Genomic DNA, 27023 nt, shown 5'->3' on the forward strand with positions numbered 1-27023 from the left:
TGTTTCAGAGAAAGTTTTGCTATGCAAAAGGGATTGTTTTTCTAACTAACCAGTTCATTTTATGTTAAAAGCTCTTCTCTGTTTTAGAAATTCTCTTTTCACGAGGAGAAAGTATAATAAATGATGCTTAATCCCTTTTGTTCAGAGCAGTTTCAGTATTGATGTGCAGGTATTTACCAAGATTCTTCCTTTTGAACATGGTGTACCCACAGCAAAATACTATTAAGTGTACGTCATGGCTTTTATTTCATTGTTTATGGGAATGAACTGGAAGGAAAATAAACAGCCTGAGTATTTAAGGGACTCTGTGCTATGACCAGAGAGTTTGTTTATTGCTTTGAATGTGTAGATGCATAGCAGCTGGTGGTGGTGCCTGCAGACAGGAATTTGTGCCAGTGCAGCTCTTTGAGCAGTGGGATGTGTAATGTGCCAACAAGCAAGAATTTTAGTAAAGTAATGGGAAACAACATTTCAAATTCTTTTGGGGGTTTCAGAGTGCTCTGCAGTTGGTGAGACAATGATGGTAGGTTAAAGGATAAAAAAGGAAGAAATAACTTTTCAGAATTTGGGATAAGGTTACACAGGATGCTCTTGTATATTGAGCCCCATGGAAAGAGGCATCACTTCTGAGGGTGCTGGTCCACAGTGGGTGAGCCTGAGCCAGTGTGTGCCCAGGTGGCCAGGAAGGCCAGTGGCATCCTGGCCTGTACCAGCAATGCTGTGGCCACAAGACCAGGCTGTGATTGTCCCCTGTACTCAGCACTGGTGAGGCCACACCTCGAATCCTGGGGTCAGCTTTGGCCCCCTTGTGACAAGAAGGACATTGAGGTGCTGGAGTGTGTCTGGAGAAGGGCATGGAGCAGTGCTAGGGCCTGGAGCACAGCTCCTGTGCAGTGACTGAGGGAGCTGGGGGTGTTTATCCTGGAGAAAAGGAGGCTCCAGGGGGAAACTTACTGCTCTCTACAGCTCCCTACCAGGAGGGTGTATCCAGGTGGGTACTGGAAAGCAAGGCAACCCCCACAAGGGGGAGAAAGACAAGGAGGACTCCATAATATCAGAAGGCTCATTAATTACTTTATTATACTATATTATTCTGTATTATATTACAGGATATTACATTGTATCTAAACTGAATCTGCCAAGCACTCAACTGCACTTAATTGCACAGAATCTCTGACTGTCAGCCCACAGTCCCCACACATACACACACACATGGCCCTGACAGGCCAAGGAAACAAAACACCATCACTCTGGGTAAACAGTCTCCACATTGCATTCTACTTTGGCACAAACACAGGCACAGCAAATGAGATAAGAATTGTTTTCATCGTTCTTTTCTCTGCTTCTCTTACTGCTTCTCTCAGGTTCAGAGAATGTGAATCCCACAGGTGGGGACTGGGCTCTTCCTGCAGTAACAAATGACAGAATGAGATGAAACGAGTTCAAGATGCATTAAGGTAGTTTAGATTAGATATTAGGAACAATTTTGTTCCCAAAAGGGTTCTCAAGCACTGGAAAAAGGCTGTCTAAGGAAGTGGTGGAGCCACCATCCCTTGAGGTATTTGAAGGCACTTGGTGCTTGGGGGCATGATTTAGTGGTGGGCTTGGCAGTGATGGGTTAATGGTTGGACTCAATGATCTTACAAGTCTTTTCCAACCTGAACAAATCTGTGATTCTTCTTAAATGTATGGCTCACCTGTAAGAGGCAGTTTCCTATACTGCTGCTGATGCATGAGCACTGCAATGTACCTGTACCTGCTGCTCCTTCAGTGTAAGGAACTCCCCGAGGCTCTCAGTGGTACTGATTTCATACTACCTTCATGAGGCAGCTACTCCATGGTTGTTACCTTGGCAGGTGAGGTACAGCTTAGTCATTTTTAGGCTGTTTCAGAGAGAACAGCTCTAGGAGTTACAGTTACCCCAAAGACCTTTCCTATAAATTGTATGGCTACTTTTGTAGGGACTAGAGATGTGTGCTCAGTGGATTGCACATGGAGATCACTTTAAAAATGCTGTGCCTTATTAGTTTGCAGTTCTTTTCAGTTTGCAGGATTAGAAGCCATGCAGGATTAGACAAACAATTCAAAATACAGGTACTTAGTAAACCTTGTAGAGCAGCAGCTTTTCTTTTTGTGGGAAAGAACAGTATTTTAGTGTCTTCTGGCCATTCCTCCCTCAGCAGCAGCTGAGTCCTGCCAGGCTGTGGTGAAAGCCAGGTGTAACTATGGGCTGTGTGTTACTCACCCCAACCAGGAGCAGCTGAGCTGCTGCCAGGCTGTTCAGCTCCTTCTTGACTGCTGGAAACATAAGGGATAGTCCTGCCAGTTCCTCCTCCTTTATTCTGGAAAAATGAGTTACTGCAGGGAGTGCAAGAGGGATCTTCAGTGTTTAGCTCAGTGATTTAAATGAATACAAAATTACATTGTTGTAAATTTTTTCCCCCTACCTTCTCCCTATCCCCACCTTAAAATACCTGTTTAAGTGGATAATAGGGGACCCTTAGGTCAAGATTTTCTGGTGTCTGTAGGTGACTCCATCCACAGCTACTCTTCATCCATGTGGAACAGAAGAGAGAAGATGCCATGAAAGCAAGAGTAAAGGAGGATTTTTTTTTTTTTAGTTTCATCAGATCATGAAACCACATCTCTGTTTCTTGCAAAAATCTCTATCCTTGAGAAGTTTCAGTAAAATTCAGGATTTAATTTTTACATCTATGTGTAGGCTACAACCTTTTTTTTTTTTTACTAGTGTTTATTTTTACTTGGATTTGTTGTTTTGCTGTTAAATGTCACTTATGTCAGTGTCTTCCAGTTAAGTTTAAGTTTAAGCATTCATTAAAAGAGCATAATGTTATATATTTTTAGTTTGTGTTATGTCTGTTACTCCTGAGGAGATTCAGGACACTTGGAAATTTTCACAATGAAAACAGACATTGGAATAATCTCTCCAGGGCAGTGGTAGATTCCCCAAGACTGGACAGCTCTAAGATTCAGCTGAACTGGGTGTTGGACAGTCTTGTCTAGACTGTGCTTTGGCCAAGAAAGCTTGGACCAGGGTCCTTGAGGTCCCTTCCAACCTGTCAGGCTATGATTGATGCTGGGCAGGATTTTAGCTGCTTGTACCTTGTAAGCCTGTCTGATTTTAGGGGGGACTTGAAAGTGCTGTTTAGCATACCACTGTTGATAGAATTTACCATCAGGTCATTGCTAATATATTTCACCATTTTTTAGTTCAAATCAGTTCTCTGTACTAATTAATTGACTATATATTAATGTTGACCTCATTTGAGGTGGCATTGTTTCCTGTATAATCTGTAATGCTAACTTTTAATTAGTAAATTTAATCATACTTGTATCATATCTTGAACTGCTTTCACTGAGATAACACTGAACAAAACTGATAAGACTTTAGAATACCAGTTATTTGTCTTCAATTTCATAGAGATGCATTTTTGTGCCAAAGAATTTTTCTTGTTCCCATATTTAGCTTTTACTTTATCAGGAATCAATGTGTAATTTCTAAGTTGGAGGTATTTAAAGTTTCCTCTTATAAGAAAAATCATGTTTAATGCTTATCTCCCAAAATAAAAGCTCTTGCCCCCATCTCAAGCTGTTTTCTGGGTTTTCAGAATGGATGGATTAAAGAAACATTGAACTATCTCAGTGCAGCTGGAAGGTTAAGATGATTCTGGCAGAAAGCAAAGAGGATTACTTTAAAGGCAATGAATATGATAATTTACACACTAAATGTAATTGAATTGTCATGAGACACAGACATGCCAAACTTTGATTCACACATTGCTTATGCAGAGGAAGGCATGGGAAGCCATGGCCACGTTTTCAGCATAAATCAGGAACTTGCTTTCTGGTGCAAATACAGTTTGGCATTCTCTTAAGCAAAGGTTTAAACTTTTTTCAGCTTACACTGTTATTCTGTCTGTGTTTTTGAAGATCTATGTGTGTCCTTTTGAGCAAATTTTAAAATAAAAATAGAAACCATTTTTAGTTCTGTTCAAAAAATATATCAGCTACATACTATGTGAATGTATTGACTACTGTGTACAATATTGTCTGCTTATATTCAGCCACACTCTTTCACTCTTTATCAAATCTAATCTCTTCTACTTGGAAATGATTGATAGGATCCTTTTAATCTATTTCTTGAAGCTCAGCAGTAGGTGAGCTTTAAAGTTTAAACAAGGGAACTTTTCCCCACAGCTGTCCATTGGAAAAGTGGAGATTTGGGTCAATCAGTACTTGAAGTTCCTGAAGGAATGTCAGGTTTCTAAGGAAGCTAAAAGTTTATTTTTTAAAAGCTCATACTTAGTCTTCTGTAAAGACTTGCTGTAAGCACAGATCTGTTTTACAGAAGGAAACACAATTTAATTTTGGTTACAATTCCTTTATCTTCTCACTTTGAAAGTAAACCCAGGGTTCATCCACTGCTTTTTGTCAGTGTTGGTTTGGTAGCTTTAGTGGGCATTGTCAGTTCAGCAGACACTCTGTGTCCCCTAGTAAAGATTAGGAACCAGATTGTTGTAACTGTGCTGGGGAGTGCTGGAATGCCCTGGCAGTGGTGTGAGGTTGTGTCTGTGCCCCTGGCTGTGACAGGGCTGGGGAGGGGCTCTGGGAGCTGTGTCTTGCTCAGAGCTCCATGGGCAGCCAGGGTGGCAGAGCCCTGCAGTGGCTGTAAAGCTGTGTCAGAGAAAAGCAAACTTGAGACCCAACTGCTTCGTGTCTTGAGTCCCCTTTCAGCTTGGGAATAAAGGATCCAGCACCAAAGCACAGGACACACCAAAGTATGAGCAATATGAAATTATTCTACTCACCCCTTATCTTACAGGGAGGAAATGATTTGTCAGTCTTGTAGCTTAGAGATGTGAAGCTTCCAAATATAGCAGATTCAATTATTTTTTTTTTCTCCCTCAAATAACTGTGTAAATACACGTGTCCTGCTTCTGCTGCACACTGGAGAAAATGAGAGAGCTCTGTGTATTCTTAATAAACAAGAATAATGTGATTGGCCAGTGATGGTGACAAAGGGGGCCAGGTGAGGGTAACCAAGTGTGAGTTCTGGGGATCATAAATGAAAGCTTTGAAGAAGCAGCCAGACCTTCCCTTAGGAAGCTTGGGACAGGCAGTGCTGTTGTCTAAATGCTGGTGCTTGTGTCTGTGGTGGGTCATACTGAGGTTCTCTTACTGTTCCCCTGGGGAAAGCTGGAGTGAAAACAAGCAGAGACCATGGTAAATCTCTAACAGATGGCTTAAAAGGCCTCCTTGGCACAACTTCTTGTCTAAATGTTGAGGAATATGTAGGTAACCTTTATTAAAGAAACACTAGGTTTGAACAAATAATTGTGTTAATGTCATATGATAGAAACTGTAAGACGTAATCTGTTTTTCTATTTCATGGCCCAGATGGTTGGTATGTACAATTCCTAAAGTTCATTATGTTGCCATGAACTAGATAGTGAAAAAAACCCCACATGCTTGGAGTTATTTTCATAAGTGTTAGATTGAAATATATTTTAAATCTTTTCAAGCCTTGTTTTATCTGAAGTTCATCGCTTTTTAATAATCAAAAAAATTGAATGCTTAAATCTTTCACAAACTTATTAATTAAAGCTGATTTACCTAATGGGTTTGATATAATTATATTTGGGATATTGAAGTGCATTCTGTTGTTGGATATTCAGAATAACAACTTTTCCTTTCTTGGTGCTCTCTGTTCCTGTCCATGTCCTAGAGATGGTTTCTGCTCAGGGAACAGGACTGAGCAAAACTTGAACTCCACTCATGTAGTAAATGCTGCATCTGCAGTGTCCTCATGTCCAGTGCTTACTCACACACTGGTTTTTTTTTTTGTTTCTGCCTGTCAACCTTCCTGTTGTCATATCCTTACACTTATTCCAGCTCTGAGTTGCCCAAGTTGCAGTTCTGACACTGTAATGACATCCTTCCCTGTTTTCTGAGAAATAAGTTGTAGGCTATTTCTAAGAAGCCATGCAGTATTTCTTCAGTATTCCAAGATCTCTACAAATCCTGTAAATACTTCACAATTTTGTTTTAAACCAATAGTGAATGTTTCAGCTTTCTTTGACTATTAGAATATTTGTGGAACTGCCAGTTAGTGGCCTTTAGTACTTTCTTCAGTTTTTCAGTTTGTGGGTTGCACAGCATTATTTTTTTACTGTGTTTTATATCTACATTGGTGGAAAATCAGAAATATTCTAAACTTAGCAATTAAGATACTGTGCAGTGCCTGTACTTTGCTTTGAGCAGTATTCAAGACATATACCAAGGTCATATTTTGCTTTGACACAATAGTTTTGGCATTTCTCTATTGAAGTAGTCTCCCTGAAGTTGATTTTCCAAGTATTTTGCTGCAGTTCTTTTTTCACAAGGGAGAAAATCTGAACTACATGATTTTAATTCCTCTACAGGTGCAGATGCTGAGCAGGATGCTGCTATCAAACTTGCCCAGGAACGAGCAGAGATAGTTGCCAAGTATGACAGAGTAAGTCAACTTTTTAGTAATTTAAAAGACATTTTATAATGAATCTTCATAATATGTCTGTTTAAAAAGTGAATCATGATTCCAGCTAGCTGTTGTTTAAAATATTCTGTTGAGTACTAATCTGGTGTTTAATGATACACTGGCCTCTGTGGGTGAATTAAACTCTTTCTCCATGGGGGATATTCTGGATAATGACTCAATCAACTCATTTTTCAGGTGCATAGCAGGTTCCTTTGGGACTATTTCAGGGAGTGTATTGTATTAGAAGTAGTGAAAGTGGGGTGTTTGAGGATGCTCAGTGTATCTGTGAGATTAGGAGGACTCTGATTTTACTTTTTATTTATTTAATCTTTTGTTATGGTGGTACAAACACTGAAATCATAGCAGAAGAAGTAAAAGATGAGTGAGCTGTATTGTTTTTCCTCTTGTAGTGGGGAGCTAAAGAAATGCCCTGGTCATACCCTGTTTGTTCTTGGACCCCTTGTCAGGAAAAGCCTGGCACAGACTGTGCCTAGAATGCTTACATAGTAGTCAGGTATTTTTGTACCACTTATGGACTTTCTAAGTGTCCCTGGAGTACAGAGCAGTGGCCTTGTTTGTGGAGTTCATGGAATGTTTTATGTGCTGGTGATCTGCACACTGTGCAGTAAATGAGTGGCTCACCTTGGACTGAGGAAAAACCTGCTTGTGTGTGGCAGGCTGACACCAGCTGCTGCTCAAAGCTGCTCAGTCCCTGCCACCTCAGCTGGGCAGGGGAGAGAAAATGGAACAGAAGGCTCATGAGTTGAGATAAAGGCAGGAACAGATCCTTCACCAGTGACTGTCATGGGCAAAGCAGACCTGAGTTGAGGAAATCAGTTTAATTTATTACCAATCAAATCAGAGCAGGACAATAATAAAATAAACACTGGATCAAAAACATTTTCTCCCCAACTCTCCCTTCTTCCTGGGCTTAGCTTTGCTCCCAGTTTTCTCTACCTCCTCCATCTGAGCAGTGCAGGAGGATGGGGAATGGGGGCTGTGGTCAGTTCATCCCATGTTGTTTCTGTGACTCCTCCTGTGGTGGTGTTCACAGGGGTCCCAGGATGAGGGAAGAGATGAGGATCTGACTCCATGTTTCAGAAGGCTTGATTTATTATTTTATGATATATATTACATTAAAACTATACTAAAAGAATAGAAGAAAGGATTTCATCAGAAGGCTGCCTAAGAATAGAAAAAGAATGATAACAAAGGCTTGTGACTGACTGAGACAGTCTGGACAGCTGGGCTGTGATTGGCCATTAATTAGAAACAACCACGAGACCAATCCCAGATGCACCTGTTGCATTCCACAGCAGCAGATAACCATTGGTTACATTTTGTTCCTGAGGCCTCTCAGCTTCTCAGGAGGAAAAATCCTAAGGAAAAGATTTTTCATAAAACATGTCTGTGACATCCTTCCTGCTTGAGGGTTTGACTCTTCCCTTTCTCCAGTGGGGATATCCCTCCCATAGGCTGAAGTTCTCCATGATCTCTTCAGGATGGTCCTTCCCAAGGGCTGCAGTTCTTCATGGGCTGCTCCAGCACTGGTCCCTCCATCAGAGCCAGTCCTTGAGGCACAGGAGCTCCAGCATGGGTCCCCCATGGGGTCACAGGTCCCCACCACACCTGCTCCAGTGTGGCCTGGGCCATGGCCAGTGGCAGGTCCATACTGGAGCTGGCTTTCTCTGTTGGATGTGGAGGAGGCTTCCAGCAGCTTCTCAAGAAACTGCCCCTGGAGCCCCCTGCTACTAAACCCAGGCCACACAAACCCAATTCTCTTTGTGTTCTGAGTGGGGGCCTGATTTCACAGCAGTAACCTGTGCATAGCCCACACCAGAAGCAGGTAGAGCTGAAATGTAGTTCAACTTCTGCAAGCCTTTGCAAGATTGGCAACTGGAGAGCAGGAATGGGACGTGCATGAATGCATAATTGAGGGGAAACTCAGTGCTGCATTGACAGCTGCTGCAAGTCAGCATGGACTGTGTCTGCAGGATGTGCTCTTGCAGGGGATTGTTCAGGAAAAATGGACTTGGGAAATGAGTACAGGGCATTCTGGAGACCTTGATGCATTATTGTGGAGTTTAACAACAGGTGTGGGATTCCTGTGACTCTGGCTGAAATGTATTAAATGTATTTTGTGTATAGCAGTGACCAAGAGAGATTTCCTGTGATGAAAATGCTGTTTGTAAGGGCTGGGATGGGTGTGCTGCTCTCTTTCTTCTTGGTTGGTTAGGACTGGTGTTCTCCTCCTCTAACCTCCTGCCACCATGTCCCAAAGTGTCCCAAAGGTTATGCTTTCAGTGGGTGAATGCTCCCTTATGTGTCTTTCTTTATTGTGTCATAAAATAGAATTTGGCTTTTTGTTTTTTCCTTTCCCCTTAGGGACGTGAGGGTGCTCAGATTGAGCCGTGGGAAGATGCTGACTACCATCTTTACAAAGTCACAGATAGATTTGGCTTTCTACAGTAAGTAGCAAGATTGTAAAGAAAATAAGATTAAAAGTTTGCTACTATGAGTATTCAGGCTCTTTATTGCATTACCTATTTGGTGAAAGTATTATTATGCCTTTAATAGATATTTTGGAAGCTGCTGTGTAAGTGTTACTGCTGGATAATCTTTCACTGTGCTTTTCAATTCAGTTTCTATCTGGGTTTTTATTTCTGTAATTTGATCTTGCATAGGGAGTGAAATGTTTTAAAATATTTTATTAGGGAATGAAAATTGATAGTTTACAAAAAACATATTCCAAGCTGAATTGAAGATAAATTTTGGTTGTGAATAACTTAGTTGGATGTAAACAAACTTGAAGTTCTTGGAAGGATTTATAAAAATATTGTTAAAATGTTTAATTTTAAAAAGATTCCAACACATTAAGGTTACTCAATGGTTGTATATGAGCAAAAGTGTATCTCAGTCCATAAAAGATTAGTATCTTTTGGCTTCATGTATTTTTTTTTTCTCCTTACTGAAATCTCTGCTGATTTGGGACCTAATATTGAATTAGCTTTAAGTCAGAAAATGCCAGAGGCCACGTGCAGTTCCCCTACAGGTGCCTCCTTTGTAACATAATCTGTTCCTTTTTGGCAAATAGAAGATTAGAGTATTACATTGTATTAGGCTTTTTGTGGTTGGCAGATGTAAATATCCAGCTTGCACAAACTGAACACAAGCTGACTTGCTACTTTTGATGATACTAGGACTCTCTAAGGTTCTTGGTGTTTGGCATTTTTGTTTGAATACATGAAATGCAGTTCAAATCCAGAAAAATCAGTGATAAGTGGAAAACTTAGTAATACCTAAGTAATTCATAGTATTGGGAAGGGGGATGTTTATGTTCTGTTTTTTGGGGGGACATTTTTTCCTTCTCCTGTTTCCTTTTTGCAATATTATTGTTTTTACAAGCTATGTGAGCTAAAAGTCATCTTTACCTGCAGACTGCTTGTGCTTCACTGGGGTGAGTTATTTGCTGTGTGACATTCCCAGAGATGTGTTTCACACAAAGGGGTCCTTGTCTTGGGAAAGCCCAGCTGCAGCACCACGTGCCTGCAGTTGTAGCATTCCTAATGGATGTCAGAGTTATTTTATTGCTGGGGCAGAGGTAATGGAAGCCACTGCAGGATTCACCTCTGCCTCCTGAACTTTTCCTGTTACCTGCATTGTGATATTTCCATTTTTATGTGTCAGGTGTAGAAGGTTATTCCTCAAGTGCTCTCCACTTGCTGCTGCTGTTCAGTCATTACCCCAGATGTTCCTCTTGCCCAGGAACATCTTTACTCACCAACACAGAATTAATTCTCTATATAGTCAGCTTCAAGGGATGAAAGCTGAAAGATTTAAATTACATAAAGACTGTACAGGTTAACAGTGTATGCAGATAATCTCTTCACTAATTGTGCCTATTTGTAGCTTATCCATGTCTTGTTACAGGGCAGATTTCACCAGGGAGTGCTCTCAAGGCTTTGTGATTGCTTAAGAGAAATTCCATGTCTTGCAAGTGATGTTTTTATTTTCCTGTGAAGAAAAATCTCTTCTAATAGAAGAAATATAATTAGGATAAACAAATCAACTGTCTGTCCCTGAAATGGCAATTTATATTGCACTATAGATTTTAACTATGGTCTGGGTCATGTGTGCTGTCATACTGGGCCTGCTGTGACAGAAAGAAACTCCTGTTCTATGAGATTTGAAATGCAGCAGGATGTACCAAAACCCTCAAAAGTTTGTCATCCCTGAGAGCCATAATTCCCTACAATCTCTCAGGTGTTTACAGTGTAAATTAGCAGGCTGATGCACACTGAAAACAAAATCTGGGGCAGTACCAAACTTAGTGTGTCATTGTTAAGGTCTACAGGGATTTGTAATCTTGTTTATATTGACATCTTAAAATACTAAGAGAGGTGTCTTTTGTGTCAGGAGGGTGCTGGGTGTGAGGAACCTGATACAAAACAAGGGCTTGTTTTCTCAAGTACAATAGGCTTTGATTGCTATCAGTGGTTTTCTATTTTTCCTGGTCTGTGTCCTGTTTGCAGCTTTCCTTGGCTCTGTGAAGGGGCCATTCAAAGTTCAGCTGATTGTTGATAGGGCAGAAAAGATAATTTTGAGGGAATGAAGCACTCAGGCTTCATGTGTAACTTGCCACTGGGTAGAATATGGGAGAATGTAGAGACATTTCAAGAGTAAATTTGGTCTATGTGGTGTCCCAGTGTCCTTCTTTGTGTGTTAAACTGGGAATTTGTAAACTTGAGCCACCTGAAGACTTAACCCTGCTATTGTCTTCTTGCCATACCAGTAGAAGTGGGCTCAGGTTTTCCTCAGAGAGGACTGAGAGGGAAGGTGACTTTTTATTTACCAGAGGAGAAATTGGATTGTGATTGGAAACAGATAAAACATTTCCCTTCAAGTAAAATATGTCACTTTAACCTGTGTATAAGACCCTCAGTTGAGGTATCTGGCATCTTTGTTCAATTCTAAGTGATGTAGTATTTACTGTTTACAGGAGTTAGGTCCATCTTTACCCAATATTGTCTTAAATTTTTAGTAGCTGCTGCCTTCAGAACACAATTTAATTTGTTTGCTGCAGTACTTTATTTTTCAGTTCTGCAAATGAATGTGAATGTTCTAGTTAACTTTGGATATTAAAAGAAAAATGGTGTGGACAGGTTATTAATATTGCTATTTAAAACAAAAAAAATAGCTGAGTTAATGCTTAATGAATTTAGGGAACAAGAAAGTGTATTCAGTGAGAAGTAGCAGAGCATTATAATAATGAGACTTATTTGAAGTGAATAAAGGGAAGTTTTAGGGGGAAGTTGGATGTAGGAAGAAGGTTTCCAGCAGAGCTAAAGCTGTGAAATAACCTGTGGGGAGCCCAAGGGGACTGTCTCTTGAGATGCTTAACAGCAGAGTGTGCAAAAAAAAATGCAGCTAGGAGGAGTTTGTTCAGTGGCACTGACTAAACTGTAGCAGTTCTGAGCTACTCTACTGCAAACATAAATTGTACAGTAGAGGCATGCAGGAACCAGGAAGAGAAGAGTGAAGCTCTCCTTATTAGCTAAATTACAGAAAATTTGGCCTTTACCAGCTACTGTTGTTGCAAGGCTATGGGGAAGTGGTGGCTTGTGGTTTATTTAAGCCATGGGGTGTTGCAGGCAAACCAGACACAACTTGAAGAATTTCTCATAGTTTACTGCCAGGTAACATGACATTCTGACTGCTGGCTTGGGTGCTGGGTAGGAACATTCCAAACCATAGCCCTGTGTTAGGCCCCTAGAGGAAACACCTGTCTCCCCTGTGCCTCCAGGACAAGCTTCCCTTGCTTTTTGTCCTGGGTTAGCCTTGGATCACCCCAGTTCCTTTGGTGGGGTGCAGGCAGTGCAGGAGCTCCTGCACACGATGACTTCTTTCTGCTGCTCCTGGTTTCTTTCTTATTTTCTCCTTCTGCTCTTTGTGTCTTACATGTCTTCCCCCACCCTGACATGGTGTTTCTCCCCCTCCAGCCACGTTCTCAACATCTTCTTCCATGAGTCTCTTCTCTCTTCCAATTAATATTGTTCCTCTTAATTAATACAGATATACATGGTTTATGTGTCACCTGATATACATGGTATATATGGAGTAGTATATTGAATTAATACATCAATTAAATAAATATTCATAAAACACGGAATAGCCTATTAAAAGAAAAAAACCTTCACTTTTGTAATGTTTCTTTCAGAGAATCCTATGTCTCAGAGCTTGTCTTAGTCATGACCATGAGAATTGACAGAGCAGACCAGTATATTTTATACAAGCCCAATGTGGTTACCAGTAAACCTAAAAATATTAAAAAAAAAAAGAGGGCAGGAATATCCCTTCCCAGAAAACCTCAGGCATGGTCCTTATTCAATGCAGTTTGTTTTCCAGTAAAAATCCTGGTGCTGATTCCACATGACAGTGCAGGACTGCTGAGCAGTCAGGCTGATGTGAAAAGTGCCATTCAATTTGAAAATGAACGTTTTTCCCTCTGAAGTCCAGCACCAGTGTCTGTATGTACAGTGTGCCAGTGTTTTGATAAGATGGGATGGTTTTTTCTAGAAGGTGCAGGAGATGGAGGCTTTGAGCTGATGGAAGCCCAGCCCCTCTCTGGGGACTCCCACAGGGCTCAGAGAAGGCTTAGCCTGTAATAGATGATTCTGCAATCAAGTATTTTAGGAATGGGAGAAATGCCTAAGATCTCTTCACAGATAGTCATAACAAAAACTGTTGAAGCTGATTTTGGAAATGAAAAAGGCGGAATGTGCTTGGTATTCCTAAAAAATCAGGGGTTTGTTTGCTCAACTTTTCCTTTCCCCCCCCCCCCCCCCCCCCCCGTTGTTGGATATGTTGGATCTTTTTGGTCAGCATTGTATGAACGTTGACCCTGCACCCCACAAAAAAGCAGTTCCTCTCTATCCTATCTTGGAACCTGGCTAAGTTTTAATGTAAATGTCCTCAGTATTTTCAGTGTGGACTGTTCTTTCACCAGCCCTTTTCTTTACCTTGTAGATAAGTTCTATTTGCATTTTTTCTATCAGCAGTCATTGATAAGGGAGTAAATTCAGGGAAAAAGAAAACCTGGAGGAGTTTCTGAGTGTCTTGAAGCTCATAGCAGGCATTCCAGTAATGCCTCAGGATCTGGGAATTCCCCCTTCCCCCTCCTGGAATTATTTAGTTGATTTGGTGCTGCTTTGGAATTGATAAAAAAGTTACTAAAATAAATACCTTATTCCTTGGGTGATAACAAGTTCCCTACTACAACTAGGAATGTTTTAAAAGGTGTTTTATTTATTTAAACTGACAGTTTATGTAATGTCCATATTGATTTGTCTATTTAGAAATGACAATTTTATGAGTTATTTTTATAGCTAAAAATTATTGGAGGTCTTAAGACAGTAAAAGAAAGCAAGAAATTCAAATGACAGTGTTTTTATAAGTAAATAAGAATTTAAGCTTTGACTGTCGTTGAAGCACATACCTAAACTAAAAATGTATTTTTCATTAATATATCCTTGTCTTTATTTTTTTTTAAACTCTCCAGTTAACTACAAGGACCAAATAACTTGATTCCCTGCCCCACATAATGTTAAGGTTGAATGGTCTCAAGAGCATTGGCTGACTGAAGTTTGCAAAACACCCAAAGTTTGTCCGTGATCCTGAAGTAGGGGAGAAGCTGAGAACAGCATTTTGCAACTGTAAAGGTCAACACCAGTTGAAAGAGCTGATCCTCTTTGGGCCCTTTCCACACCAGGCCAAAAGTCAGAGCAGGATAAGCCAAATGGCCTCAGTGTTTTCCTAGAATGGCACAGAAAGCTAAAATTTGAGCAAATCTGAGCAGCATCACCAACATAGCCCTGCTCAATGCACTCCAGGTCCTGAGGGGCTTTGTACTGAAATTTGAAAAGCATTGAACAGCATCCCTCTGAAGAAGAAACATCAGCCAGGTTAATTTGTTTTGGTACCTGTTGGAACTACAGATTTCAGTCTTTCAGTCATTTGGGGACCGATCAAAAATAATTTTAAAAAATAAAATGTCCCACCCTTTTCATTTTTAGCTGTAAATTAGGATTTATGTTATCTGGTCTTTTAAAGCATCCTTGTGTGTGTATATTCTTGATGATTCTTTTATATTTCTCTCTCTGTATACCACCCAGCTGAGAACTGAGAAGGAGGTTTTCTGTTTTCTTTTACAAGAAAACAGTTCAAGATCACAGTTTTGCTTTTCTAAGAAAAACAAAAAGAATATTCGTTTTTGGAATTTGGGGCAGGTACAGCTCAAGTCCAAATTTTACTACTCTTCATTGGGAAATACAGATTCTGACCTAAATACTTGTGGGAAATAGTAAAGCTAAGAAGATTTTCAGAAAGTAGAAAGTGTTTTAGTGTCGAAAGTGTTTTAAGTGTTCAGACATTAATAGTTATGAAATAGAAATAACAGAAGAAACTGCAATTTACTTACTGCAACTTTCCAAAAACTTTCTTCTTTCCATTGTTCCCCAATGAATGCCAGCAACAGAATTGTTCTGGTAACTTTTGGTGATGAGCTGTGAAAATCATAGCAGACATGACATCATTCAAAAAATCAGAGTACTTTTATTTCTTCAGCCTGCACCATATCAGTTCTTTGCAGACCTTGTTATTATTGAGGTTTGTGTTAACTTCTATTAATACTTGTTATCTTATAGCAATAACTTACATTGTTACAATTTATGATCTGACTTGGATGATTCACTTTACACATGTTTTTCCTTTTATTTCCTGCTCAGTAAATGGAAACTGGGATATATATTTAGTGTGGCAGATGCTGTTATGATGATGAATATTCCAGGATTAGCACAGTGAGACTGGGCAGATTGGAGGTTTATTTTGCAAGGTTGTTCAAGTGGGTTTTTATCCCCTGAAGACTTGAGTGGTACAATAGAAGTACTAGTGGTAGAAAATACAGATGTGGTCTGCCCCTCACCCCATTCATGAGATTCTCTCCAAAATTTGGGTTAGATTCTTGTGTTACACTTACAGTAGCTCTGTGCTGATTCTGGTGGAATTGTACTAATTCACAGCAGCTGAGAATGTGACTCATACCCTTAGTCTTTATCCCACGAGCCTGTTAAAGCAGAGCCCAGGCTTTGAGAATAGTTTGCTAATGATGGAGATTATCACATTGCCAGAGGCACTTTTCGAATAGCAGAATTCATTCTTTCTTTTGCTGACATGAGACCTACCTGCTCTTTTCCATCAAACTTCACTCTTTAGAAAACATAGTGCATTTTTATTAGCTCCAATGCATTCCTACAGCATGCTCCAAAAATGAGTTAGGGGAGCAAAGAAACTGGGAGCTCAGTCAAGGAATGAGATACTCCATTAAATATCTCCAAATGAAGCTATTGATTTTTTTTTTCCCTTCAGTGTTATTATTTTACCCTGAACTTTTTAACAGGGTGAGCAACCAGTTACCCCCTCTTGGATTCTATTTCTTGGTAATTTGTATGTAGCCTTGCTGGAAAATAGTCCTTGTCTCTGAAGTATTCTCTGTGCATTCCTTAGTGTTTTCTCCTGTGTGCCTGTTGAACCACATGGCCAAGAGCAATAATTCTTGCACAGCTCTCCCTGCTGATTTGGGTGGGTACATGAGTGAATTCTCTCCTGATAAAACTGTGAGGACAGGTCTCTGAGGGTTCTTGGCAGCAAAAGAAGTTATGCTGAGATTCTGGGTAATAGACAGAAAGAAACATGGTTGATGTAATTTGGTAATAATAAAGTGGCATTCAAAAAAAAATAGGGATTTTATATAATTGTAATTTCAAAGTTTTAGTAGGAGAGTCATGGAATCAAGGTTGAAAGAGACAAGCAGTTGACCCAGCACCATCACTGTAACCCCATAACCACTAAACCACATCACCCAGTGCCAGATCCAGAAGCCTCTTAAACACCTCCAGGGATGGTGACTCCACCACCTCCCTGAGCAACCTGTTACAGTGCCTGACTGTGGGAACTCAGCACATCACTCTGGATGTCCAGAGTTACCCAGAGAACCCTTGGGGGGCTTGGAAACCCTGGAATGCTGCCAGGAGCGTCTGGTGGCTTGACTTCCATCCCTCTAGGGATTTGCCACCTGTTTGAGGACATGAGAGTCACTTGGGAGTGAATGGTGCAAGAAGGATGTATTTATAGGGTGAAATAGAGATTTTAGGGTTTTTGGTACAGGGGGGTTATGGAGACAAGATGGAGGGATCAGGGCGTGTCTCATCCTCCTTCTTTCTTCTTCTTGTCTTCCATTTTCTGTGGTGATGTTGGCACTTGGGGATTGGTCCATGGTGAAGGTGCACTTGCTAACATGGGTGAAAGGTATTGGGAAATAAAGGTAAATATCATGTACGTAGTTTTTAGTACAAAAGGACACGACCGCCCCGTGGGTGGTCAGAGTGCCCTTGGCTGCCTTGCAGGTCAGACCTCTGCTGGGCAGAAAGAAAATTCTGTAGACAAGAAATAATAAACAATCTGAAGACCAAAAAACTGAAGAGTCCAGACTTGTCCTTGGAAGCTGGGCCGCCCCAGAACCACCCTACGTGTGTCTGGGCAGAGACAGACAGCCAAACTGGACACCTGACCACCCTAAAGTGAATTTTTTTGTTCTAATATCTAATCTAATCTCTTTTGTCTCAGTTTAAAGCCATTTCCTTTTAAGGCCATGAAATCTGTGCATCAGAGTTCAAGGAAAGAGCTCCAAGGCTATGAGAAGAGTTGCAAAGTTACTGTTTATAATGACATGGAACCATGATTCTTAATTTTCTAGGCACAGTAAATATTGCCAAACATGTTAAGTGATGTGGTGATGTGCTGAAATAGCAATGAAACATTTATTCTTAACAGTGCAATTATAAATGTCAGTCTTACTGCATTTTATTTATGCTGGTCATTCAGCAGGGACTTGCTGTCATTTTCTTCTCAGTGCTTTGTCAGACAGGGTCAGACCCTCTTGTCAGGAGAGTGGCTAAACTCTTCCCTCCCTTGGGAAGAAGTGTGCCAAGCTCAGCCTCTTTCAGCTGCCAAAGTCAAACCTTTCTTTTAAAAAAAGTTCAGATCTCTCTTATTAGAGAAAAGTTGTGTTTCTCTTTCTCCTCAATATACAAATATGCCTCATTTTGATAGTCTAGAATTTTTCATGAGGCATTATAAAGATTTACCATGGGAACTGCTGAATTCTCTTCTCTCCATTGGAATCTTGTATTATGTGCCATGGGTTCTGCCTTCTAATATGTGATACACTTGCCTTGACTGATTTTGCTGCAGAATATTCATTGCTAATCATATTGAGGAACTGCTGTTAAAAAAAAAAAACACACACAAATTTCAGCTCTATTTAACATTCTTTCCTTTTGCCCTAATACACTATGAAGATATTGTCTTTATTTTTGGAGAGAAGTGGTAGTTTTCTTGGGCTGGTTATTGAGATTCAAAATGCTTTTTTTTAGGTCCATCTTTCTAGCATTAGACAAATCCTTTTATTTTTTTTTTCTATCTTTGTATGCTTTCATGGGGAACTGCTTTTTACAGTATTTTAATTGCATTTCTGTATGACAAAACCTGTTTTGAAAACACAGCAAACACCTGATTTATCAGTTAAGGAATTCCTGATAAGTTGAAATGAATCCTTGCTTACTATGCAGTTGTGAAGTGGTGAGGCTGCTTCACAGACCAGGATAAATAGGTAATTTTATTTAAACATCCTTGACAGTGGAAGAATACATTGGACCTGCTGTAAAATTTGCTTAATTCTGTCCATTCTGACTGAGTTTACAGCTCTGCTTCCATGGTGAAAGTGAACACTGTTCTGTGAATTTGTCTGCACTCTTGGTGGTGGTTGTGTTGTGAATATTTTTGCATGCATGCATTTGAGCTTGTGTCCAAAAGCATGAGCTGTCTGTGGCAGTTTGCAGTATTTGCTTCCTTAAAGTGAGGTCTTATTTTTGCAAGAGCATGTGGTCAGAAGTGTTGCTTTAGAAGGTGTTTTGGTCACTACAAGGAAGTCTTCAGTGCCTTTGTTGTTCACTTTTTCTCACACTTGGTGTTTTAACAAGTATTCTTTGTCAGTCTGATGGGGAATAGTGATTGTTTTTTCCAAGCTGTTTCATGAAAATTGTCCAAAGCAGATGTAGCAAAGGGAGAGGAGCCAGACCTTCTCTCTGCTGGTCACTTGTGAGCTTTGCAATTGTACATATTGGCACATCACTTGTGTATGTAGTGGTGGGACCACCAGAAGGAGGAAGTGCCTAGAAGTTACTTGTCTAGAAGTTACCAGTGAATTTTTCTGTGACTTGGACTGTGCATTTCATTTCTTTTGCAACAGTATTTAAGATGTTCTTCTCTTTAGTTTTTTTGTCTTTCCTTTCCCCTTGTGTTACTGTGATGATCTAGTGTGTGGTTCTTCTCTCACTTTCATTTCATGCATGGTCATCATGTGGAAGGAGGAAAGGTTCTGTTGTTATTTGCTGTAATTCAGAATGGTCTTTTTTTCTTTCCTAAATCTCTGTCACAGTGTTACCCCTTTCTTTAGCTTAGCTTTATTCTAAGCTTATTCTTAGGACTAGAGTTGAAATTTGAATTTTAAATCCATTCTTTCAGCTGAGTTAGTCCAGGCTGTCACTTCAGCAATCCCCTGCAGATATAGAAGGAAATGAGGTGGATGCAATCCTGCAGATTTGATGGCAAACACAAAAATAAGCTGCAGGATAATTCTGCCAACTAAGGACAAATAATGTGTTTTTTTGTTAACAGCTGCTGCTGCTTGATTTCAGTAAAAGATTATCCAGTGTGTACTAGGAATTCATAAAGTACTTCCTTGTATGAAAAGAGCTATTAGGTAGCAGAACTGAAAAAATGATTGACTATGTTAATATGGTTTAATTTATACAACATTCATAAAGAGATATGCAGTGGTTTTGAGTTACTGCTTAAGCTCTAAAACATCAGTATGTAGCATAATCATTATTACCTCATTTATTTCCTGCTAAATTTAGCATTTCCAGAAGATGAAAGTAGCTGAATGTAGGGAATGGCCAGAGTGTGTTTCTCTGGCACAGGTTGTGAAGGATGCTAAAAAGGGGGGCAGTGTTTAGAAGTGCAAAGATGCTGCTTCTCATGACCCAGTGAAGGACCCACCAGAATGGGATTGGAGACCACTGAAGGTTATTTCCTCAAAGAAGCAAGTGTAGTACAGAATGCTTTGAACTTCAGCAGTGAGCAAGTATATAGTGCTGGAACAATACCATCTTAGGGAATTAATGTTCAAATATGCTTTGCATAGCACAAGGATTTTAATGCAGATGAAGCTGCCAACATGCAAACCATGGATCACTGTTAATTTCTGGTGGAAGTGATCTGCACAGGAAGGAACCTTTGAGCAGTACTTCAAAACAGGAGCTGTGTGTTTAAGGAGAAAATCCTGGGTGTTTTAGACATTTATCAAATGTAAATTAGAAGCAAGGCATTCTCTTTCATTTGCCTTTTAGACTCTTGGGAGTTTTAAGGTAGCTTAGGCTAATTTTTATCTTTCTATAAATACTTGATTCTGAGAAGACATTTTTAACCTCAATGTTCATTTATGTGCAATTAAAATGACATCAAAAATCACTAGAAATGGTGATGTGCTCAGTTCAGCAGATTATAAATTTTCTCAAAGGTGTTCTGATTCCATGCTGGGGAAACTTTCATGTTTTCATGTAGAACCCACCTTTCCACTGAAAAGAGAGGACAGCACATATTTTTAGCATTTGGCAGTGAAAATACAGTTCTATGTTTTTTGCTATGAATTTTGTGATAATTTTTCATATTGGCAATAAAAACTTAACAGAGTCATCTTTCAGGCAGCCAAGTACTTTACCAAAAAGTCACCATTTTGAGATTTAGTTGAGTTTGATAAAACTTGAATTTTATTTTGTCTCATCTCTTACAGTTCACATTGCTTGAGAGTTTCTGGACAGGAGCTACATGTTCATGGCACTGGGCTGTGCAAATTGGCAGCAACATCCACAGAATCCACAAATAATAATTGCAAATAAAACCTAGTCACAAAATCACATGTGGTCCAACCTTTTGCCAGCATTAAATTCTTTCTTGCAGCATGTTTCCTGATAATTATATTGTGGAATGTCACACTGGCTTATCCCATATGTTAATTAATTGCTTTGGCTTGCTTATTTTAACAAAACTTCTGAAAGCTGTTTTTTAATCTGCTGTAGTCACTACCCCCATACTGTGCAGAGGTTGTTCAGTGAAAATTCCAAGTGAATGATTACAGTAGTAGAGCTCCAATTATTTTGAGAGACAGACTCAGTCAAAATTGTGAGTTTGTAAGTACATTGTGAGATAGAAAGAAGGAAGTGAGCCATAGAATTTTATCTGTGAAAAACAACAGCTTTCTTACCTTCTCCTTAATATTTGCAGAAATCTTTTCCATACATTATTGATTTTGAAACTAACACTTTTGCTTTAATTTCCTTTGAAAAGCAGGAAGATTAAAGCAGTATTCATAGTCAGGATTCCTCTGCAAATTACCTTGAAGGTGATTCTGTTGGCAATCCCTGTTGCACATATCCATAATACCCCATATTGCCTTGACAGCTTTATGTGCCATGCATCAGACACTGAGGGGGAGGCAGCCCTAGTAGAGCACCTTGTTAGTGTGTTTATTGCTGTAGAATTGGTTTCCCAGTGTGAATATACTCATTTTTTTTGTGTCTAGTAAAGCCATAGACTCCTACAACTCACTCCTGACAAATCACACAATTTAAAACTGTACCTGTTTGGGAAGATTTACTTTTTCCTGATCTATCTGGATACTGTAATGGTGCAAGTTTTTACTTCAGCAATCTGAGTTTCATATTGTATAGCAAGACAACTCCATTTGTACTAAAGCTCTTTGTGTTCAGACACCTGTCAAGTGAATTCTTCCCTTCTCATACCTTACCTGGGTATGATCACTCTTACAAATTCATCTCACAACACTTGTAGTTTTGAGTTTTATACCTTACTGATGGTTTTTGTGGATGTTTCCTCACATTTATTGATCATGAAGGTTTCAAAATGATACAAATGACTGTTTTGAAAAAAAATTTAAAATATTTCCTTCAAAATAAGTCTCCTGGGTAATAGCAAGTATGTTTTCCTCATGGATTTAAACACTTAGAAGTGTCACAAATAACAAGCTGAATGCACAGCATTTGTTTCTTCATGATTAACTCAATGAGACCATAAAGATCAGTGTTGTGCAAGAAACTTCTCTCAGATTATATTGAAAATGTGACACCAAATATGATTTTGAAATACTTTTCATTTAAAATGAAACTCTGTACAGTGCTATAAGGTGATGCTCTTGCACTTAGAGGAGAGCATGAGAAAATAATTTAGTAGTAATTTGAGAAAACCTTTTGCACAGGTACTGCTTTGCAGGCTTTGTGGAGATTAAACCTTTTTAATGTCTGTGTCACACTGGGTTCAGTAATATAGAAATATTGAATGTAATTGACTTTTTAATTAGATGACTTGTGTGTATCACAGTTATTCCCACAAATATTTCATAATAACAAGCCCCAAAGTTCATCACAGTGCCCTGCCAGTTCTGAAATAGAAATTGAGAAATAAAAATATAACATACCAAAATATTTTGAACATTACAGTTCTTCAGGCAATTAAGCTTTGTATTATTTTTGGTCTTATTGTGGTCAATTTTTGCCACTTTTTTTTCCCCCCAATGAAAATTTTGTTGTCAGGCCTTGTCCAGTTTGTAACTGTGAAGTAATGAATTGATCCTCTGGAATTTGGAGTTCTAGGGTGACTGGTGTACCAAGTTTGATTATTGCACTAAATATCTTCCTCAACTGAAGCTGCAAAGGACAGAGGAGGCTTTACATTTCTTAAACTTAAGCCAAACTAGAAACAGGAAAATTCTGTGATTTGAGTCAGCAGGGAACATACTTGGGATTCAAATACAAGTGAAGGAAAAGAATAAATCTGTTGAATGTCTAATATAAGAAAGTCTTTCCTTGTGTTTGTATTGAACAAATACATCAAAGTGCTCTTTTAAAGATCACTGCTTTAAACAGCAGTGGTGGGTAGGGGACTGTAAGCTTGTTAAGTCTTAGACTTTTCAATTTATTTCAACTACCACTGTTGCTCAAGGAGGCTAATTCCAACACATGCTGTAATGGTCAAAACCATAGATCTGCATATTTGATGTTCTGAAGTGACAGACAATTATGCATTTGACATCATTTTTAAAAAAAGTGTTCTGAAACATTCATGAAAACCTGTGTTAGCCAGTGTGGTGGAGTTAAAGATGTAAGATCCATTCATCTCTTACAACATAATAAAAAAAGGCACTTTCAATCAGGTTTAATAAATGAAGTCTTGTCTTTGACCTTTGAGGCTCAGCAGAAGGTGCAAGTAGTCCAGACTGAAAGGTGGGAGGATGGCTTTGGGCTGGTGCTGCAGATCACCACCAGTGAGGGCCATGGGTGGAGATCCTGAATTCCAGTCAGACCTTGGAATCCAGTATTTGCTTGGAATCCAGTATTTGCTTGGAATCCAGTATTTGCCTGGAATCCCGAATTTGCTTGGAATCCAGAATTTACTTTCTTCCAGTGAGACGTCTTTGAGGAACCTGGCAGTAGGGTGACCATCAGGCACCTCACTATATTTGGGATTTGATCTTGCAGCTCTCAGACCTGGAGAGGAGATCTTCAGCCTTTTTTTTTTTAGTGCTGTGGCTGCAGAGCTGCTTGGCAGTGACAGGCAGAGAGCCCTGAGCTGCTGCTGGGGTCCCACCTGGCTGCAGTTGGGAGCTCTTGTCTTCATAGACCAGGTGTAATGATTGTTAATTCCTGGCTCATTCAACAGCTGACTTTACCTATTCAGATTTTATTTAGTGGGGACAGCAGTGTTACGATTCATTTCTGCTAAGTGAAACCTTATTTTCATGGCTTCGGTTAAAAGTATCCCTCTGACTCCTCTCTTGGATATCCTGGATTGTATGGTTCCCAGCTAATTATGTTAATCAGATCTGTTCTCTCTGGATCCCCTAAATGAATATTACTTCAGCTATTAAGGAAAAAGTCATCTTAGGGCAGGATATAGCAATATTATGTGAATACTGTTCACTATTTCCCTTTATTGTTTGGTGAAGTATGCAGATAAAAACCATGGAGAAATACAAGTTTAAACAGACTGGGAATGGTTGGAGAAGATTCATTTTTTTAAGAAATAATTAAGGTGTAACAATATTAGGTTGGCTTGGCTGGGGAAGGAAGGAAACGATGCATCATTATAAAGGAAAAAGAGAAAGTACAGTAAAATAACAGATTCATAGACATTAATTGATTTTGTGTCTGATTCTACCTAATAAAAGAAAATCTCTAAGGTTTCTGCATAGAAAACACACTAAATGGAAATATATTTATTTCAAGTACTACCTTTAGGGGCTTTGAGAGAGTATGTGTGCCTGCACTGCTTTCCCTTCAGTCCTTGCAGGGTAGATTTTAATGTTTATACATGTGAGGATAGGGGCATAGTTGATGCTATGCTGTTCATGGAGAGGGAGATTGCCAGGAGCTCCTGCCTGCCCAGTGAGTTACAGAGCAGCCCCTGGCCATTCATTTGGCTGCTGTGCTGTTTTCCAGGGCCTCAGCAGCATCCTGGGGAATAAAAACAGGGGGCTGCCTTAATGTGCTGCTGTGGAATGTCAGTGTAGTAGCTCAAAAAAATAATGAGCAGGACAGGACATGGGGGCAGCCTTTTCCTGCTCAGGAGTTCAGCCATGCCTTTTCTCTGTAACATTGATGATAACTCACAAAATTAGCAGAGAGCAATTCCTTAATAAATCACTAGAACTCATTCTTCCTTTGTGAAAAATAAGATTTGATTCATCTTTCATGTGATCAGCTTCAATGCCAGGGTGAGGAGAAGCTGTCAAGCGGTACCAGTTCAGCAGAGGAGCTGAATCTACTGTGAATCCACGGGGATGCGGAGCTGGCAGATCCTTGCCTTGCAGGCAGCACTGGAAGAAAAAGAAAAAGAGATTGTTGTGTGTCCAGCCAGCTGCTGGTGTGACCTCGTAGGGCTGGGAGAACCAGGCTGCTGTGGGAGGCTCATGGAGGGTGGGCAGGGCCTGCAACTGTCACTGAGGAATTGGAAATTTTAAGTGGTGTGAGAAGGCCTAGCAGTCTTTGTGCATCAAAGCAAACAACAACCACCCCAGGTGGATTGTATTAAATTGGATTGTTTCTTCCCCTTTGCTTTTTCTTTCCACTTCAAATAAACTTTCTAGAATTTCTAGGTGACACTTGGCATACAAAGGGCCTGCTTTCAGCTGATTTAGTTAAATGAGAGCACAATACTATAGTTTTGTTAACATTTACAAATAATACTGACTAGAGGCTGTTTCTAGTGTGTTAGATGTTGATCAAGAGTTTTTTTGATTCTGTTGTTATTCAGCAAGAAAACTTTCAGATATTTGTTAAGTGCTTCTAAATGAAGGAATTCTGCTTTTCGAAACTCTGCTCAAAAGCAACAGTCTTGGTTTTAAAATTAGTTTCTGAGCTGTGGACTGGAAAATTTGACTTGCCTGTGGTGTGTGTGTGTTGACTTGTGTGTGTTGTTTGACTTGTCTGTGAAGGTGTTGATGGGAGCAAGTTTTTCCATTAGATGAACTGGTTCAAATGTATTTCTTCATTCTGTATTTCTTTATTCAAATCTGAATCTGAAACAGCATCTTATAAATGCAATGAGATTGAATTCAATTCAAGTGTTTTGCATCAGAGTGTTCTTACACTGACTGCAGCCTTCACCAAGGTCACCCTTGCTCAGAGTGCATACAGGTCTCAAACACTGGTGGTTAATGGTTTCTCTGTAGAAAGCTATAATGATGTGGGTATGAGGTTTTTTCTTATAATATCAAGACTCAGTAGGAACTTTTAAAAGTATTTAACGTGTTTCCTGTGTTTTAGTCCCTTTTAACCATGGTTTTGTTGGGTGTGTTATTTATCTGACCTCAAGAGCAGAAGGGAGTTGCTTGTTCCAATTGAGCTGCTGTGTTTTCAGAAGCTGCAGGGGAAGGCAGGCTCTCTTGGCATCTAGGTGCTCCAGTTGCTTTTGAGAGGAAAAGCACAAATTTCTTTGCTAAGCAAAACAGAAGTCAGAGGCCTCAGAATGAAATGAAAGGAATGGAAAGTCTGAAGATTTATCAGGTCAAAGCTTTCAATTCCTAAGCTGCCTTTTTAGGCTTAGGGTAAGAAGTGAGAAGACTTAAATTTTAGTATTAATTAGGTACCTAGTAACAAAACTAATTTTTTCCTGCTACTTCCTGCTTGTTACTTAGAGTGAGATTTGTAGTTTTGAGAACCTGTGAGTTAACTCTCCTAGGTCAAGCAAAGTCTCAGTGCCTTTTCTTGAGCACAGTAGTAAAGGAGGAAGCTTTTTTTATTTTGTTGGTAAATCAGCTAACAATAGTATGATCAAAGAAAACAAAACAAAAATAATTTGGATTTCAGTGCAGTAGTACAACACAGAGTGCTTTTATAGAAGAAAAAAAGTTTTCTTAAGCTATGCAATGTTTTTCTTAAGTTATGCAACTATTTTGATTTAAAATCCTAGTTCTGTACTTAAAATATAAGTTCTTTACAGTTTAGAATTCTTGTTCAGTTGTTACTACAAATTGCTGGTGTAAGTGCTGACTTGTAAGAGCCTATACAGAAATGATTTTGTGCCAAGAGCAATCAAGACTGATCTAAACTTTATCTTTGTTTTCAGTCCAGAGGAGCTTCCTGTCCATGATGCAGTGATAGAAAAGGTAAGTCCACGGTCCTCCAGGTTTTACTAGTAAGTAAACATTTACAGATTTACAGCTTTTAAAGATATAAATCATTGTGAAATGAATTGATGAAGCTTTTTAGTGATTTGCATTTCCAGAGAAGCACATTCTAAGTCCCTTAAGAGTTGTGTCCTTGAGGCCACATTAACTCACCCACAGATCCCTGGGGGCCCACTTGTTTTTACATTTGCTCCTGTCAGTGAGAGTGAATATTCCTCTCCCATTATGTGAAGGAAATGGAGCTACTCAAGAGCTCACAGTCAGCTCTGCCCTGCAAGAGTGAAAGCTGTGCTCCTGTGCCTGGAGCTGCCATCAGCTGTGCAGGGGGATGGATGATGTGTGTGAGGTGGTGACACTGACACCCAGGTGTGTCCTGAGGAGCCTGGGCTGCTTTGCTGCTTTGGGAAATAGTGACAAATATCCTGCTGCCACCGTGGTGTGGTGGCTCCCTTGTAATGCTGAGTTGCTGGGCTGGATGTATTTCAGATGTGCAAGTCCTGTTGGCAGCTGCTGCAGGTCCTGGTCCAAAATTCCTTCTGCTGCTGGAGGGTTCTGGAGAAGAAGTAATTTGACAACTGATGTGTTGAGAATGTGAAAAAAATAATG

General features: G+C 39.7%; 1 protein-coding gene across 3 annotated transcripts in view; it reads left to right on the plus strand.

Annotated features, from left to right (window-relative positions):
• Nucleotides 1-27023, plus strand: part of USP6NL (USP6 N-terminal like) — a 114576-nt gene that overhangs the window by 46648 nt on the left and 40905 nt on the right. For all 3 annotated transcript variants that reach the window (XM_054631435.2, XM_054631433.2, XM_054631434.2), the window contains 3 exons: nt 6444-6517; nt 8924-9006; nt 26357-26396. In XM_054631435.2, the coding sequence (XP_054487410.2) occupies nt 6444-6517; nt 8924-9006; nt 26357-26396 (197 nt within the window). The remainder of the gene's footprint in view (nt 1-6443; nt 6518-8923; nt 9007-26356; nt 26397-27023) is intronic.

Source organism: Agelaius phoeniceus, chromosome 5 (assembly GCF_051311805.1).
Source record: "Agelaius phoeniceus isolate bAgePho1 chromosome 5, bAgePho1.hap1, whole genome shotgun sequence".
Lineage (NCBI taxonomy): Eukaryota > Metazoa > Chordata > Aves > Passeriformes > Icteridae > Agelaius > Agelaius phoeniceus.